The sequence below is a fragment of the Lontra canadensis genome, unplaced genomic scaffold, assembly GCF_010015895.1.
Source record: "Lontra canadensis isolate GAN:19392208 unplaced genomic scaffold, GSC_riverotter_1.0 scaffold62, whole genome shotgun sequence".
NCBI lineage: Eukaryota > Metazoa > Chordata > Mammalia > Carnivora > Mustelidae > Lontra > Lontra canadensis.
In genome coordinates, this window is record NW_022631056.1 from 3,553,096 (window position 1) to 3,571,805 (window position 18,710).

General features: G+C 38.0%; 1 protein-coding gene across 2 annotated transcripts in view; it reads right to left on the bottom strand.

Annotated features, from left to right (window-relative positions):
• Window positions 1–13,282, bottom strand: part of CHODL (chondrolectin) — a 28,146-nt gene extending 14,864 nt beyond the window's left edge. For both annotated transcript variants that reach the window (XM_032877994.1, XM_032877995.1), the window contains exons 1-3: window positions 12,913–13,282; window positions 2,850–3,159; window positions 2,381–2,538 (exon numbers count right to left, since the gene is read on the bottom strand). In XM_032877994.1, coding sequence (XP_032733885.1) covers window positions 2,381–2,538; window positions 2,850–3,159; window positions 12,913–12,991 — 547 coding nt within the window. In that variant the 5' untranslated portion in view covers window positions 12,992–13,282. The remainder of the gene's footprint in view (window positions 1–2,380; window positions 2,539–2,849; window positions 3,160–12,912) is intronic.
• Window positions 13,283–18,710: the final 5,428 nt, after the last annotated feature.

Sequence of the window (18,710 nt, forward strand, 5' to 3'; positions counted from 1 at the left end):
TCAGAAAACAAAAAGAAATTAAAGGCATCCAAATTGGCAAAAAGAAGGGAAACTCTCAGTCTTTGCAGATGATATGATACTATATGTGGAAAACCCAAAAGACTCCACTCCAAATCTGCTAGAACTTATACAGGAATTCAGTAAAGTGTCAGGATATAAAATCAATACACAGAAATCAGTTGCATTTCTTTACACCAACAAGACAGAAGAAAGGGAAATTAAGGAGTTAATCCCATTTATAATTGCACCTAAAACCATAAGATACCTAGGAATAAACCTAACCAAAGAGGCAAAGAATCTATACTCATAAATCTATAAAGTACTCATGAAAGAAATTGAGGAAGACACAAAGAAAAGGAAAAATGTTCCATGCTCATGGATTAGAAGAACAAATATTATGAAAATGTTTATGCTACCTAAAGCAATCTACATGTTTAATGCTATCCCTATCAAAATCCCATCAATTTATTTCAAAGAAATGGAACAAATAATCCTAAAATTTATATGGAACCAGAAAAGAATTTGAATAGCCAGAGGAATATTGAAAAAGAAAAACAAATTTGGTGGCATCACAATTCCAGATTTCAAGCTCTATTACAAAGCTGTCATCATCAAGACAGTATGGTACTGCCACAAAAACAGACACATAGATCAATGGAATAGAATAGAGAGCCCAGAAATAGACCCTCAACTCTATGGTCAACTAATCTTCGACAAAGCATGAAAGAATGTCCAATGGAATAAAGATAGTCTCTTCAACAAATGGTGTTGGGAAAATTGGACAGCCACATGCAGAAGAATGAAACTGGACCATTTCCTTACACCACATATGAAAATAGACTCAAAATGGATGAAGGACCTCAATGTGAGAAAGTAATCCATCAAAATCCTTGAGGAGAACACAGGCAGCAACCTCTTTGACCTCAGCCGCAGCAACTTCTTCCTAGGAACATGCCAAAGGCAAGGGAAGCAAGGGCAAAAATGAACTATTGGGACTTCATCAAGATCAAAAGCTTTTGCACAGCAAAGGAAAGAGTTAACAAAACCAAAAGACACCTGACAGAATGGGAGAAGATATTTGCAAATGACATATCAGATGAAGGGTTAGTATCCAAAATCCACAAAGGGCTCAGCAAACTCAACACCCAAAGAACAAATAATCCAGTCAAGAAATGGGAAGAGGACATGAACAGACATTTCTGCAAAGAAGACACCCAGATGGCCAACAGACACATGAAAAAGTACGGCACATCCCTTGGCATCAGGGAAATACAAATCAAAACCACAATGAGATACCACCTCACACCAGTCAGAATGGCTAAAATTAACAAGTCAGGAAATGACAGATGCTGGTGAGGATGCAGAGAAAGGGGAACCCTCCTACACTGTTGGTGGAAATGCAAGCTGGTGCAACCACTCTGGAAAACAGCATGGAGGTTCCTCAAAATGTTGAAAATAGAACTACCCTATGACCCAGCAATTGCACTACTAAAAGAGCTAAAAGGCCAAAACTATGAAAGAAAAATAATTCATAAAATAATTACTGGGTATTTACCCTAAAGATACAAATGTAGTGATCTGAAAGGGCATGTACACCCAAATGTTTATAGCAGCCATGTCCACAGTAGCCAAACTACAGAAAGAACCTAGATGTCCATCAACAGATGAATGGATAAAGAAGATGTGGTATATATACACAATGGAATACTATGCAGCCATCAAAAGAAATGAAATCTTGTCATTTGCGATGATGTGGATGGAATTAGAGGGTATTATGCTTAGTGAAATAGGTCAATCGGAGAAAGACAACTATCATATGATCTCCCTGATATAAGGAAGTGGAGATGCAAAGTTGGGGGGCATTGGGGGGTAGGAAAAGAATAAATGAAACAAGATGGGATCAGGAGGGAGACAAACCATAAGAGACTCTTAATCTCACAAAACAAACTGAGGGTTGCCTGGGGGAGGGGAGTAGGGAGAGGGTGGTGGGCTTATGGACATTGGGGAGGGTATGTGTTATGGTGAGTGCTGTGAAGTGTGTACACCTGGCAATTCACAGACCTGTACCCCTGGGGCTAATACATTATATGTTAATAAAGAAAAAAAAAGAAAAAAGAAAAAGAAATATTATTTTCCCTTAAATACAGGTCTCCAAATGTGTCCACTTACCCCTTCTGCTTAACTGACTGGGCAATTTGTTCTATAGCATAAAATATTTTTCAGGACACTGAGCTCTATGACAAGCTGCAGAGAAAGTCTGGGTTTCACAGCAGAGAAACACAAAGAGTCAAAGGCAGTGAAGCCTAAATATAAATAGTGAAGATCAAAATATAACCAAATATGCACAAAATCCATTATCCCTATTTATGGTATTTCCTACCTGGTTCATACTTGCAGATGTAATTGTGCTTCATGTTGCACCTGTCATCGTTCCACTGGTAAAGGTAGGGACCCCCAAGGCCTGGATTGGCTGTTGGTTGATGATACATCACAACACATTTCTCACTTCCACAGGAAGGTTCATCAGTATACCAGTTTCTGTAAACAGAGCAACAGGAACACCTCGAAGTGATTTCACCCATTCTATTCTTTTTGTTTTTCTTTTTGTTTTGAGTTTTTATTTAAATTTCAGTTAGTGAACATTGAGTGAAATATTAGTTTCAGAAGTAGAATTTAGTGATTCATCACTTACATACAACACCCAGTACTCATCACAACAAGTGTCCTCCTTAATACCCAACACCCACTTGGCCTCTTCCATTCTGACATCCTCTACAGGTGAACAGAAATCTCCCTTCTCCCTTTTGAGTCCCCCAGAGAACATCCAACTTTTCAGCACCCCTACTCACCGGTACTGGGAAGCACTTCCATCAGACCACTGGTAGAGATCTGGGCAGGCACCAGATGTCTGCCCCTCTCCGTTTCGCCAAAGCCCTATCCAGAAATCACCATCAGAAATTCCCGTTCCTGGTTTTGTCAGGTTTTGCAACATACTTTCTATTAACTTCTGTTCTGCCTCATTCTCCAGGCTGAGAAGGGCTCCCCCCTCACTCTCACAAGCCAGGCGTGCCTCCTGGAAGCTCACTCGGCTCGACAGTTCATGGAAGTAGGCCATTTTGTAGCAGGGATGCTTGAGGTCAGCAAAACACACCTTCTGGCCTGAAAAAAAGATGCTATGTATTGATTACCCGAGCTATATTCATAAGCTATTATGAATTAAGTTTAAAGAGCCAATCAACACAGGATGCACTCTCCCAAGAATGATTGTTCCATTGAATCATTTTATAAGGTTTATTTTTTAAATTATTACTTTCAATTTATAAAAGCAAATTGATTCCCTAGGTAAACTTCTAACACAAACTTCTAAACACTGTACTTAAAATTTCTGTAAAGAGAACTCATGATTCTTCTGGCTTAGATATAAACTAATTATCACAGCATATGAAAGTAGCTAAAGAAATTTCATGTATATGGAGAGCTAAAAGGCCAAAACTATGAAAGAAAAATAATTCATAAAATAATTTTATTTAAAAAAAACAAATAAAATTTTAAAAAGCAATGTTAGAAAGTATCATGAAAAACCTTTAAGGTGTGAAATTTGAGGCATAAATATTTGCTTTTATTGTATATACATTAAATACATTACATTGAAAGTTAATAGAGGTTAAAATTAAAGGAACTCTAGTAATAATTTATTAATAAAATACAGCATTAAAAGTGACAGGATAGATTTCTAGAGTACTATAGAGTAATCTTTGAGAAAATTCTCATTCTCAATTCTCTGAATATTTTCTGGTTTCATAGGTGATCTCCATGTGTGATCTCCAGTCGCTCAGCCAACGACTTCTCTGTTTCTACATAGACATCTCAAATGAGTTATAAACTCCAAATAGAATTTCCCAAATTTGAACTTAGAGAATCAAGATTTTATCTATTTCAGAGAGAGAGAGAGAGAATGGAAGAAAGCCAGTGCACATGAGGGGTGTGGGGGGGTAGTAGAGGGAAAGGGGAAGGGAGGAGGGGAAAGAATCTCAAGCAGACTCCAGAAGCCACGTGCAGGGATCACACTGGATCTCACAACACCGAGATCACAATCCCAGCTGAAACCAAGAGTTGGACGTTCAACAGACTGCGCCACTCAGGCTCCCCTGAACTCAGAGAATCAAATACTAAAAACAAACAAATAAATAAAAAAGAAAGGCATTTTAAATATGAAACAAACAAATACATCACGTAATAAAGGTTCTTTTAAAATCTCATCTATTGCTGATTATTGTCAATCTCTGATAAGTCGGATAGAGATCTGGGTAAACTGAAATTTGGCCAAATGTGTCTTTCAAAGACTGTTAAATTAAAAACAACTTAGGTGATGTATGTGAGAACAAATTGTTTTTCAGCATTAGAATCTCCATTTATGTATTAAATGGAGACATATTAAATAAAATGACTTCTTCAAATTTAACTTAAAAGATGCCCTAGTAGACTAGTTGCAATTACTTCCTTTATGAGTTTGAAAGTGATAACACCGCATTTCTTTTCCACTTTCCCTAATTTAAGGCCACCTGGGTGGTTCAACGCATAGACTATTGATTTACTTCTGCTCCCTTGTACCACCAGGCAAGTATGCCAAATTATAGAGATAATCTCCAGATTAGCTTCTTTGTTTCACTTCTGTTCTCTTCTGTCAACATTAAAATTCATGCATCCCTCTCTGTCACTATTTCTTTTTCCCGATCTGCTGCCCAGAACCTCTATTAGTTTCTTCACCTTCTTCCAATTTCAGCTTAGGTTTGGCCTCGGAAAACAAACTACAAGTATTTTATGTAAAATTAAGTCAAATTACTTTATGCGAAGAAATTAAGGCAGAGCTCTACAGCTTTCTTAAGTTTTGTCTGCATGAACATTATTCTTGTTGGGATTGAAGGCTTTTCTCAGCAGGTATTTAATTTTGGAACTGATCAAGAAAATTTGTCAGTAGTGGAGAGAGTGGAGTGTTACTGTACTTAAACACTGGCTAAAAAATACTGCATTCAAGATTTGTACTCTTAATTACAGTACATCACACTGAGTCAACATCGGTATCACATCCATTCTCCCCCAGAATCAGCAATTAATGACCTATGATGACACTCAGAGTCGGGAGGGTGCCGAAATCAGGAGGCCATTAACCTCACCACAGTGTTTGAGTGATAGGCATTCAATATCATGGTCCAAGCTGAGAATTGCCATCTAATAAAGTAGATGTAGCAATGCAAGCCAGCCAGCCAGTTGTCCTCTCTGTCTCATTAACTGTGATCTGGACCCAGGAGCACCACACTGAATAACATAAACAAATGAATGGACAGCCCCAACTAATTGTTAATGAAAAATAAAACATTAGTATGAATGACTGCAGGAAAATGGGATTAAAGAGATTTCAAGAGGACAGATCAGTCTGAAATAAATCATCCTTCAGAAATAATCATGAAAGTCCCAGGGGCTGATTCTAATACAATTATTTATTTTAATTTCTCCTAATTTATTATTAGATATTGTGATGACTTCATTGTTTAAAATGGTTGCTCCTGATAATATTCTAAAAATGCCATTAAGCCCAGTGAGTTCTGTGCCTGTATTTTTAAAGCAAGCTATTTCCACTTTCTTCTACAGTCTTTACATATTTCTGTCTCAAAATATATCTCAACTGCATTCCCTTGAGTCTTCAACGGGCTCAGTTTTTCACTCCAAGAACTCTCAGACTTGGATTTGCCTCCAACACTTCTGAAATATTAAACTTGTCCAACTAGATTGTTTTGCAAGATGTCAAAAAGGAGCCCATTTAAAAAATAAATTAACCAGAAACTTGAATGAGTAAAAATTATTTATATACCAAGGCCAGCGGTTATTCAGAGGGTGCCTACATATAATTTAGATGCTAAAAGTCTCTGCTCATTCTCTTTGATAAGTTAAAAAATAAACACTACACAGATTTCTTTACAGTGAGGACACTGAAATAGTTACACTGAAATTACAATTTAATTTTTAAAATTAATGGTAGCATTTTGAATGAAATGTTTAAGAGAAATTTAATGCAATGTGGAAATTCCTAACTGTTATGTGAGTCTACAGAGACATAATATTAATAAGAGGAAAACCTAAGGCAGGGATTCTATTTAAAGTAGTTAAAAAGTGTGCGTGAGTCCTAGATGCTAGCTGACCGTGGCACTGTCTGTGACAGGCATTCTCACCTTGGCTGTGGGTGATGGAGTGGTCCAGGGTCATGGGGGAGGGGGTAGAGACTGCAGTGGCTGCAAAGCAGAGGTACAGTCAGAGGATCCAAATAGGGGCCAATTACCACTAGAACAGGTAGATATTAACTCCAAAGTATCTGCTGAATATCAGTTGTGTCCTCAGATTCTGAACTGAAAGGTCACTAGCAGTTCAGATCTAGCAAGGCTGTTAGAAAATTACAGATACCTGGCCCAGTTTTATTACCATTCATATACAATCAGTTAAAGCTGACACTGTGGATTTCTTGACATCCATTTCTATTTCACTCCCAACTACCACCTTATTGTGCAAATGTAGTCCAAGCAGTAGCAAAATCAAGCAAAAGGAGTTGCTGAACACTCCCCACCGTTTCAGCTGATGGAAATTTGGCCGTCATGGCAGGGGAACTCCAACAGCTGGGAAACAAATGTTGCCCTAATTCCCAGAAAAGTTCCATTAATACAGATCTTCTGGAAGCCACTTTTCCCACTTCTGAAAAGACTAATCTTCCTAGAGAACCATTACAACTATCTCTCTTCTCCTTCTGTGAGATCACATGGGGAACTCCCTTTTCTCTGATCTTTAAATGTTTCATTCAGATAAAATCTTCCATTGACTATTTTGAATGATAGGAATTCGAAACTTCACCTACTACATCTACTTCCATCCACCCTCTGCTAACCATAACATATTTAGATAAATATTCAGATAACCATGCAACAGTGTTTATTACACTAAGGCAAACTTCATACTAACAATTTACTAAATGTCACCTAGGATTTCCACCTAGGATTCTATACCTATTAATATTATACACACATGCATACAGCATAAACATTCCTATCACTGTCACTGCTAAGATTCTCCTATTCTACTATTCCCATGAATAGATGGTTTTGTCTGTTAGAACTAAATATTGGCAGTAAATGCTTTTGGCATTGATATAAAAGTGGGGCCGAACTCATAGTATTATGGCAGTTTACTTTTTTCTTCCCGAATAGAAAGGATCTATGATTCAGTTTTATTTTGCTTATATTTATTAACTTTCTGACAGCTGAGTCCTCTGTGAGCAAAGTAATAACATTTTTTATATCTTATGCTCTAAGCATATATTATTAATATTGAGTATTGAATTTATATCATAATTTTCAATAAAAGCATGGAAGATATGAATTTCTATGGTTCAATCATGATCTACTTTTAGTTACAAAAAGGAAAAAAAAATTGTACAAAAGAGAATCTACATAATAAGTCTTCCCCAAACCTGACTGACTGAACTTTGGATATTTTACCAAAATCCCACAAAATAATTGGTTTTTCATCATTCTTTCTTACTCTCTCCCAAATCACATAACTAAATAGGTTGATCCAATATTATACACTGTGCCATGATCTCTGATACAATGCCAGCACTTCTAAACTAAAATGAAATGCTTTCAAACAGTGTGCTCCTTAAAGTGTTCAATAGTACACCAACTTAAGGATGATTTTTTATTTAAAAAAATAAAAAAGTTTTGTTATAATAAGTTTTCATTTTTGTAACAGAGATTTTATAGTGCAATTAAATGTATAATGTGCTAGTACAAGGGTGTTAGAATATATTTTCTTGCATTGATAAACTCAAAACTGTAGTCCTGGGTCATTTTGTGGGCTGTGGTGGCAGTTGCAAGTCCTACCTCTCCCACTGAGAAATACCACAAGCTTTGAGAAGGGAATGGAACTCATTTTTTTAAATTTGCATATTTAAAAATTGGGATCTAAATAGCAAATGGTAAACCAAGTGACTGTGTGACTCAAAAGTTAAAACATTCAATCAAAAATAGCTGCTGAAAATTCCAGAGCTATAGTTGAATTGTGGGTATGTTTGGGGGCATTACTTAAAACTTTCCTGGTTTTCTCACCTAAAATGGAGTTTTCTCACCTAAAAAGGAGTTTTAAAGAAGTATTGTAATAATAATAGTCAGACATTTATGAATAGTTAAGCATGGAGGGTCTTACCAGCCACACCTTTGGGTAAATTAGGAAAAGATGTGTTCTCCTGGCAATATAGGCTGCTCAGCTAGAAAAAGTTGTTTTCTTCTAGGTGGCCTTAGCTCCAGGCACAGGACCTGCACGCTGAGCTCCCTTTCAGCTTCTTGGCACAAACTCCCTGTGCACGACCCAGTCTGCACAAATCTGTTCAAACCCCTTCACCCTCCAACAGTCCTGTGCTGTAGGTCACATCATGTAGCTCCCATCCTATTTTAAAAAGTTAGATATTTTGCAGATTCACACAACACAGTAGTCAGGGTTTAGAACCAGACTGTCTCTCTGGCCCCATAGTCCACACCTTCACCCAGATGTCTATGCTGCCTCCCTAGACAAATGTAATAATTTTTCTAAAGCAAAATATTTCATGAAATAAAGAGATTGATGAACATATACCTTATTCATGTTTTCTATCTTAAATTATTAGCATTGATCTGTTATTGATTACCATTGCTGATATGTGCAAGGGCTTATGCATTGAGAGTTTGTTTTTCTAAGCAGATTTTGGTTTTTCTATTACTGAACATTTAGACACAGGATTAATATTGCAACACCTATATCAGATTTTCAAACCATATCTAGTCTTAAGTATTTTTTTTCATCCAGCCCTTACATCTTCTACATAAAGCAAACCCCAAATGAATTTTTCCCAATTACAAGGAGTGCAACAGGATTCAAGTCATCGGGTCTTTTCTATTACCAGTAATATGTTACAAGAGCGCCTGCCAATTGAATACATTCATCTACCTGTACGCCAAGTGCCCACCACAGAATGCTGTTATAAAAAGTAAAAATTGTTAGTGTGAACATCAGCTGGATTTCCACTCTGGACCCCTTTACACAATACCACCTCATTTTTAACATTATTGAAATAGTTATTGCCATCCTCGGGAAGAAGAGTTCTCAAAACAAATCTATAAAATGATGAAAAATAGCAGTTAAGGAGTAATGGCTATGATAGATGTGTAATTTATTAAATGACTAGTAATAAGATTAATTTGTTCCTTTCCTGCCCAAGAGATACTTAAAGTAATTGCATCTTTGAAAATTGCACTGTCATCACTTTATGCTTTTGATGATGTCATGGAATAGTACCACAGGATGGGATATGCTCAGCAGATTTTTTTCTATCTCCCTTGCTATTACAATAACCTACAGCTACTGGTCACAACCGATAGATCTGCATAATTCTGTAGCAGCTACACAACAGAAGAGATGTGTCTAAATCCCCCAGGATCCTAAATAAAATGCAGGCCAATTCCAATGAGTTCAAATTAATACATATTAACATTTTCTGCAGAAATATGGAGGTACCATGCAAAACACTTAGTACCCTTTACTGTATAACAGGTTGGGGATCACTGCTGTGCCCACTAAAAAGAAAAAGCAAGAGTAAAAAACATACACACACATTACTTCAAAAACACCTCAAATATTTAAAAATACCCACATGTTCTTCAGACATATCTTTCTACCTTAAAAACCTGAATTTTGGGGGCGCCTGGGTGGCTCAGTGGTTAAAGCCTCTGCCTTCGGCTCAGGTCATGATCCCAGGGTCCTGGGATCGAGCCCCACATCGGGCTCTCTGCTCAGTGCAGAGCCTGCTTCTCTCTCTCTCTCTGCCTTCTTCTCTGCCTACTTGTGTTCTCTGGCTGTCAAATAAATAAATAAAATCTTTAAAAAAAAAAAAAAAAAAAACCTGAATTTTGAACAGTTCTGTTTTGTTTCTTCGTATTTTGTTTTTTTTTTTTTTTTAAGATTTATTTATTTATTAAGAGAGAGAGGGAGAGAGGTGGCAGGGCAGGGGGCGAGGGAACAGAGGGAGAGAATCTCAAGTCAGCTTCATGCCTAGCATGGATGCCATGACTCTGAGAAACCTGAGCCTAAACCAAGTTGGAAACCTACCTGGCACTCCTGAACACTTCTTTCTCATATGTATCCATGTCCCCATCAGTAAAATCCTCTTATCTTTGTCCTAAGTCTCTCATAATCTACCAGTCAAGTCATGGAATTAAATGATTTTACTCCCCACAAATATTCTCTACATATCTGTGGTAAGTAACAAATCAGTACAAATCTGAGATCCTAAAAGTAATTCCAAAATTAACTCATAAATTCATTAAATATTCTTTCATTAAATACTCTAATACATTAAATTACTCTCATGGTTATTTATTTTACTATGTATTTATGCATTAAAATAAACATGACTGCTAATCTATAAAAATACTTTCCTATTTCTTATGAAAATACTTTTATTTTGTTTCTCAACTTTTAAAATAGTGATGTATTTAAAAGTATGGGAAATATCGCATGTTTTAAAGTACTAAAATAAAGAAAATTTCTATAAAGAATTATTTTGTGGGTTCCTGTCTTTTTTCTGGAGAAAGTAATTATTTTGGTACACTAAGTATAAATTACAAATAGCTATACTGATATGTTCCATATGTTACAAGTATGTTCCTAATAACAGCCCCAAAGAGCTGATTTCATTTGACAGATACTTGAGTAGAATTTTGGTCCCCAGTGGCAGGAAAAAGTTGATGCACCACATAGAACTTAACATTGATGCATCAGACATTACACCTACTACTTCCAACATGTCATGTTTTAGACTCTCTATACTCATGCTATTGTGGCTAAAATATTTTTTAATTGTGTTCAAAAGATAAAATCACAAACTTATAATGGTTAAATTTTAATGCAAATTTTTATGGCCAAGGATAATTAAATTATCCATAAGAAAAACATAACTAAGTAATTGTTTTGATATCAAGTAAACATCATCATTTATGCTAAATCAAATAGGTCATGTTCAGTTAATTAGAAATTTTCCAGATGTCATCTACAAGATGCCTATAAATACTCTACAGGAAAACATAACAAAAGGTTTGCAACAATTTATGCAATAATAGAATACAGAAAAAAAAACTTTTCATTAACAATTTTTTAAGTTCTGTTTTTATTTTACATATTTTTCTTCTCTTTTGCAAAGTTTATGGCATACAAACAAGAATATACCAAAAGGATACTACTCAAGGCAATGAAGTGTTTCTAAAAACACACCATATGCTAAAAGCTTGGTCTCTGCTGCTCAATCATTTGTAAGAGTAATTCTCATAAACACAAAAGCAGTCAAATATATAATTCAAACACTCAGGTCTATATGGTGAACTTTTTCTTCAAAGCTATATTAAGGGGAAAGGGATCTAATATATGGTTCCTGTAACATCCTAACTTGGTACTGTAAAGTTTTCAATTTATCAATATAATGAGCCTGATTTTCTCTCCCTGCTCCCCAAATGTAAGCAGCGTGCATGTCCAAATGACAGTTCACCATGTATTTAATTCCAGTGTCTCCAGAGGGCCAAAAAGTCAGCGGTGAGTGATTGATAACTAGACACTGAAGAATTATAGTCTCAAGATGTAGAACATCACATATTGCTGAGGGGAAGATCAGCAACAATTAAGCTTAATATGCCAGTTTCTAAAGGTCTGGCTTCACTATGGATTAAGTTGATGTCATCTCTCATCTATCCTTACCTCTAGTGACACCTGTTATACTGATGAACGGAATGTGAAAAGGAATTTGTGCTTTTTACATTAAAAAAAAAGTCCACACTTAAAACACTTTCCCACATACATTCAACAAATATTCATTGAAACACTTTAATTAACATTGCAAGAAATTTCAGTAGGGATTGTTATACTCAATTTTCATGTAAGGCACAATTCATTCATCCTAAGCTTTTGAGAATTTTTTTTTTTTTAAAGAGACCTTCCCCAAAAGTAAGGGATGGTGAATGAGACATAAATTGCTTAACAATAGAACAATGAAAGTCGAAGAAAAAGAAAAATCTGAGCAAATGCTTGGAAGCTTGCCAATTCTGATCCACTTCCCTGGCACGGACTCGGCCCACCTAATTGGGCACCTACTGTGTGCACGAACCTGTGGCCATTACCATGTACACCTCAGCCCAACTCGACCGGACTTCCTTTTCTGAAAAGTCACCAATTTGGAATAAGGTGTGCAAAGGAAAGGCGTCTACACACAATGACCAGTAAGTCCCCTGTTCTTCGTCAGCCCTCCCTGAGAACAAAGGCCGCATGTATGCCCAGGAGTCTGAGAGCCACCCTCAAAGAGTAGGTCTGGTCTCAGAAACCATCCGACTGAACACAGTGCGCAGACCGAAGTCAAGACAAGCCAACAGGGGTTGGCATTTCTGCAGCGGTTCTTGAAGCTCTGGGTTTCCTTCCTCTTCCTGCTCCATGGTACCCCACCCCTTTTGCAGGTGCCAAGCCCTGCCCCGTGGCCTACGCTCTTAAAAAGAGAGTGAAAATTAGTCTTGGAAAACGCTGTAGCAGAGCTCACTTTGCAGTTACTGAACCAGGCACTCCCCCCAAATTTAAACTTTTCTCTGTGTGTGTTTTTGCGGGGCCGGGAAGAAAGCTGACCACAATCTAGTCCCTTCCCTGCCACGCCTCCCTCTCCTCCCGACCCCCTACTCCGCACAGGTTTCCAAGCTCCTGGAGAGCCTTGACCCCAGAACAGACGGCCACGCACCGCCCTTGTCCCCGCACCCCGCGGTCCCCTCTCCCTGCTTATCCGCTCGGCGGGCAGCCCCCCTGACTCACCGCTGACCACCCGGCGGCAGAGAACTCCGTGGCCGCAGAGCAGCGCAGCGCCCAGCAGCAGTGAGACCACGCGGCTCATCGCGGCGCGGCGACAGCAGCAGGTGTGCGTGGAGCGAAGACGACCACTGCCCGCCGCGCAGCGGGAGCTCTAACCTCTGAGCCTCCCTGCCTCCCCGCCGGACCCTACTCCCGCCGCTGGAGCCCAGCTGGCCAGGGCCCGGCACTCATCGCCTTCTGCAGGGCCTGGAGCCGGGCGCGCCCTTGCCGCGCGCTTGTGTGCTGAGCTAGAGCGCACCACCCCGCCGGTGCGCGTTTAAGGAGAGGAAACAGAAGTTAGAGGGTCCGTGTCTGCCCCAGAGGTGAAGCAGGAAACCCGGGTTGGACCCCACCCGACCCCTTTGCTCCTTTCCCCCGCCTCTGGCTAGTGAGGGTTGCTAAGCCCGTGTGGCTAGTCCTGGCTCTCACGGCGGCGGCAGCAGCAGCAGCAACAGCAGCTCTGCCCGGAGGCGCGGTCTTATATATACCCACATCCCGAGGTTCCGGCCCCTTGCTAGCAATAATTTTTAACTACTTCTCTCCTGCCATGGGACGCATCCCGGCCCCTCCCCTAAAAACTGGAGCCGCGTTGAAAAGACTGCAGTCAGGAGCCCCACCTCCCCCACTCCGCTTCTCCTGGTCCTCTCTTTCCATTCGCTAACAGACCTGATGCTCATTTGTGTAAAATGTGACAGCTTTGCTATTAAACTCTGGCAAAAGTTGGATCCATTTGGTTTTCTCTAAGATTAATGTCCACGGGGATGCCAAGTTGTGGGGCCTTTCTCTTTTTTGCGCTAAATTGCTTGATCATATGTATTGCTAGATGCAGGGCACTAGCCAGTATTCAAGATGGATTGGCAAAGTGGGAGCCAAAACCTGCTCAGTGAATTATAGGATGTGGCAGGTTTTTCCCCACCTAGGTTCTGCAAATAGATTACTTCCAAGCAGGTTGTTTGACTAAATTGCCACAGAAGCAAATTGAAGAGAATATTTGAGGCACGGTTTTCCCAACTGATTTCAATCTCAGAATGCAGCTCCAGAAAAAACCATCAACACAAATATTCTGGATACTTGGGAATTTCCTGGATGTAAATATATGTATTTCTTCGCAATCATCTATGTGTGATCTACAGTTTCTATTAGAAATAAAGCATTCTAAAACCTACAAAGATGCTTTTCCATAACTTGACTTGGTTTTAATGGGTGGTACATTTTCCTAGAACACCTCCCTGTCTTTGGTTTTCACAAGCCACAAGTTCGTACTAAACATTTATTGGGCTGTTTTCTTGGAGAAAAAGAAGGTAAATCCTGCTACAGTAAGAACAAGTCTTGCAGAATAAGAATTCTAGTACTTAGACTTGAAGGATTACAGAGTCCAGCCTACTCAGGGAAGAAAATTCCACAATAATTATGATGATGTCTATCACTTTATTTTTCCTTGTATTACCATTAAATTACTAATTTATTTCAGGGCAATGAGCAATTAATACATTTTATAGAGGGTATGGATCCTGTGAGTTTCATCACTAGCTCGACGTCCCAAAGAAAGAGTCACTGCTGGGCTTTTGAATGGAAGGAAAATATAAATCCTCAAAGCAATGAAGGTATCTACAGCTAGCCCTGAAAATCACGTCCAGGGTCAGTGGGTGTGGCTGTCATCAGAGAGTTGTTCCAGAGGCTCATAGTCCACTATAAAGAAAAAAAAAAAGTAAAAGAAAAAACGAATATAATACTTATTGTGTGTCAATACTGAATGTCTGAATGTTACAGGGCAAGTCTGCATGCAGTGTCATGGTTAGCGTAGAGGAATGGGCAATTATGTATTTTTGCAGGAAGTCTCTAGCCTTAATCCAGGTTGAGGATGATAATCCTCAACGGTTGATTACCTAAATGCTCAGATGCCTGCAGAACTGGGATTCTTAATGGGAGCTCCTCTCTCTTTTGTAGCCGTCTTATTTCCAGATACACATGGGTCCATAGCTGTCATGACAAGTTCCCTATTGGGGAAGGAATACCAGTGGATTATAATCTAAGCACTGGATATAATTTCCTATGTATTAGTATACCCCAATATCCCAAATGGCTCAGATACCTAAAAAGCCAGCCAGTCCTCAAAGCCACTATCGGCAATGGGGAGCTCCATGGTTTTAGTACTCCAGAAAATCCAAATAACAGTAATCGATATGGTTGCACAGACTTCTAAAATATGGTTTCTTCTCTTCAGGCTAGGATTACATCATTCAGGGTGGCTGCTCCCATTAATTAAGGCAATTTAACAGTTAATCTAGTAGTTGTCTGACTTACCAACACAACAAATTATTAAGGGCTCTTTTTACATGTGATGTTTTTAAAAGGGATTGGCTAACAAGACCCGTTTTTTTTTTTTTCTTTTTTTGTTTCTCCATCACCCCAAAACATCTGGATGGATCATTGTTAAATTCAGAGAGCACATTTTGGGTAGTCATAAATATAGAATTTTCGTGGTATTTGATATTCTCTTTGGAGAGCCTGGGGGAGGGAGGTAGATCTCCCTTCAATAATTTTTTTTAATATGGCAAAATGGGAGTTATAAATTAAAAGTTTTAAACAAAATTCCATTTTAAAAGATATTATGAAGTTATTGGAATTTAGGGGAAAGCAACAAATACTCATTAATTTTTTTTTTAAGAAATGACTTCGTTTTTCCTTGTCAGTCTGCATAAGGTATCATAAAAGACAAGAGACCTTCTTATAGCAAACGTATTTCCATCCCAGATTTTAAGAACCGCTTTCAAATCAATCAGGAGATAAGAGTTCCCTGAAGGGCAAACTAGAGAACTGAAGGTTATGTGAGGAATAAGTTTGCACATGTATAGAGTCTGGCCTCCAGATTCCCTGAAACCAAGTTGTGATAAAACCACATGATTGGCCATCAGGAGAGGGCTGTTGCAAGTTAAGATTCTTTTCCAGTTAAAAATAAATAAATAAATAAAACAAGAACTTCAGACTGATTAAGCTAAAAAGTTCAACACAGACTCAACAACCCCAAAATGTAGCTCTTCTCTACCCAAAATAGAAAGGTAATCTCAGAGTGGTCCCAAAGAAATCTCAAGCATGATTCAATTACCGAGTCTCCTGAGGCTCTGAAACATCACAATATTTGGAATCCAAAGTTTTGAAAAGTGACATCAGGCCTCTTAATAGGGGGCTATGGAATCTGTCTGTCCCAAATATACAACTTACTCCTTCATTGTCTCTACTCCCTTGAAAATGTCTGCAGTCCCCCATAAGCACCTGTTTCTTGTGTCCATTAATAAGCCTCAAGGACAGACAGTCTGAATTCCAGTGACTCCTCACTGGGGCAGCTCTCTACAGTGGCTCTAGCCTCTAGCTGGGTTCATTCAGATGAGTTCCAGAGCAAAAAATGACAAATAGGGTTGTCTTAGTGCAGGCTCCTATAATAAAATATCATACACCAGGTGACTTACCAACAACAGTACTTTATTTCTTAAAGTTCTTGAGGCTGGAAATCAGAGATCGGGGTGCCAACGCAGTAGGGCTCCAGGGAGGGCCCCCTTCTGGGTTGCGAACTGCCAACTTCTGGTTAGATTCTTATGTGATGAAAAGGGAAATACAGAGCTCTTTGGGGGCACAGTCCCATTTACTAGTGCTCCACTCTCAGGACGTAATGCCTCCCAATGACACCATCTCCCAATACCATCACATATTGGGTGTTAGGATTTCAACATATGAATTTGGGGGAGGAGAGACACAAACATTCAGTGCATTGCAATGGTCTACAAAGGGAATTTGTTACAATGTTTAAAATTATTATAATTAATATATTTGAAATATTATTGAAGTCCAATATTAACCCATTTATTCATTCTACTACACTTTATTTAATGATGGTTGATAAGTCTCCTGCACACTATCAACAATATTGCCATGATGTCATAAAACAAATATTTGAAAGTGAACTAATAAAACCTTTACAACATAACCATTTTAGCATTAGGCAAAAACAGCTTATTTTTTTCTAAATTAACAGTTAGTTGTCATTTCCAGGAAAAGAGCATTGAATCCAAGGCTTATCCTCCCTATTCTTCAGAAATGACACCTTGACATCTGTGCACACATGTAATTGGCTCAAAGGCAAGAATGAGCAGTTGGACAAACTCCCCCGTGATTTATTTGTTCTTTTCAAAACACGTCTGTGCTATAGAGTGCATGACCTACCTCATTCAGGAGCCCGTTCGACTCTTCTTTATAATTCTAGTAGAAGTCTTAGCCTTGACAGGGCTATCTAAGAAAGTGTCGGTGTTCACAGTGCTCTTAGAAATATAATAAAGAATTACAAACACTACAAAAACATGCTTTCCTGTCATTTGAAGTTTAAGTTTAAGAACCACTGAGTCTGTTACATGCTCTGACCATTCAGGTGAGGAGTTAAAATATTTGTAAAATTAAGTTACTAGAAGTATATCTTAACAGATCTGAAAAATCATATGAATCTATGTGAATGTCTAGCTAAATACCAACTCCATAAGTTAAAATTTCCTTTTAATGCTTCTGTATTAATTAAAAGCAATGCAATTGGGTATCACGGCTATCATTTGAGCATGAACCAATACTTCTTAATCTTGGCTCAATTACTGAATCTTGTCATAATATATATATATATATATTTGTCTTAATATATATTAACACAACTTATATAAATAACATATATATATATATACACACAAAACTATTTTGTTTATATATAAACAAAAGTGAGATAATTAAACCAAAAGAAAAAAAAAGAATATACTAAAGTCATCTTTACTTCAAGGGTCTGGCCTGAATTATCTAGGTACTTAGTAGTCAAAGTCCTCATTGAGTATTGTGATACAGAAAAATGGTTTAGCTGGCAGAATCATAAACTTAAATTTTCAGTTAATCTAATTTTGAGCAAGTTTCTTCATTTTTTTAGTTTTCACTTTCAAAATATAAAAAGAATGAGCTGGAGAAGTTTGTGCTTCCTGATCGGATGACATTCTGCTCCAGAAATGCTCTTATTTCACAAATTTTTCAAATCTTAATCTTCATGTGTACTAAATTATCTCCAGCCAGATAAGTCTTATCTGCATATATGCACTAATTTTTCAAATGTATATAGATGAAAACTGAATTTTTGAATGTCACTAAATTCATAAAACTTTTGTTCACATATTTATTAACATTTTGTTGAAAGAATAATTGTTTTTATGTGGGGTCCTGGAAAAAATACATATGTTAAAAATAGGGCTTTATACTCAAAGAAGTTGGGAATCACTAAACTATATTTTTTCTAAAGTCCTTTTCAGTTTTATATAAAGTCCTATTTCTTTAAAGTTGAGAAAGACTAACAATTTTCTACTTCTTTTTCCCTCTTACTCTTCCCTCCTTCCTTCTTTCCCTCCTTCTTTTCTTTCTTCTTTCCCCTTCCTCCCTCCCTCCTTCCCACCCTTCCTTCCTTTCTTTTTATAAAAAAGACTATAGGGGTGTCTGGGTGGCTCAGTTGGTTGAGCATCAGACTCTTGATTTCAGCTCAGATCATGATCTCAGGGTCCTGGGATGGAGCCCAATGTTGAGCTCCATGCTCCACGGGGAGTCTGCTTGAGATTCTCTCTCCCTCTCTCTCTGCTCCTTCCCTCACTTGCATTCTCTCTCTCTAAAATAAAAATAAATAAATAAAATCTTTTTTTAAAAAAAGACTATGCCAATTTATAACAAATGGGGACACTCTCTTATTTGATTTC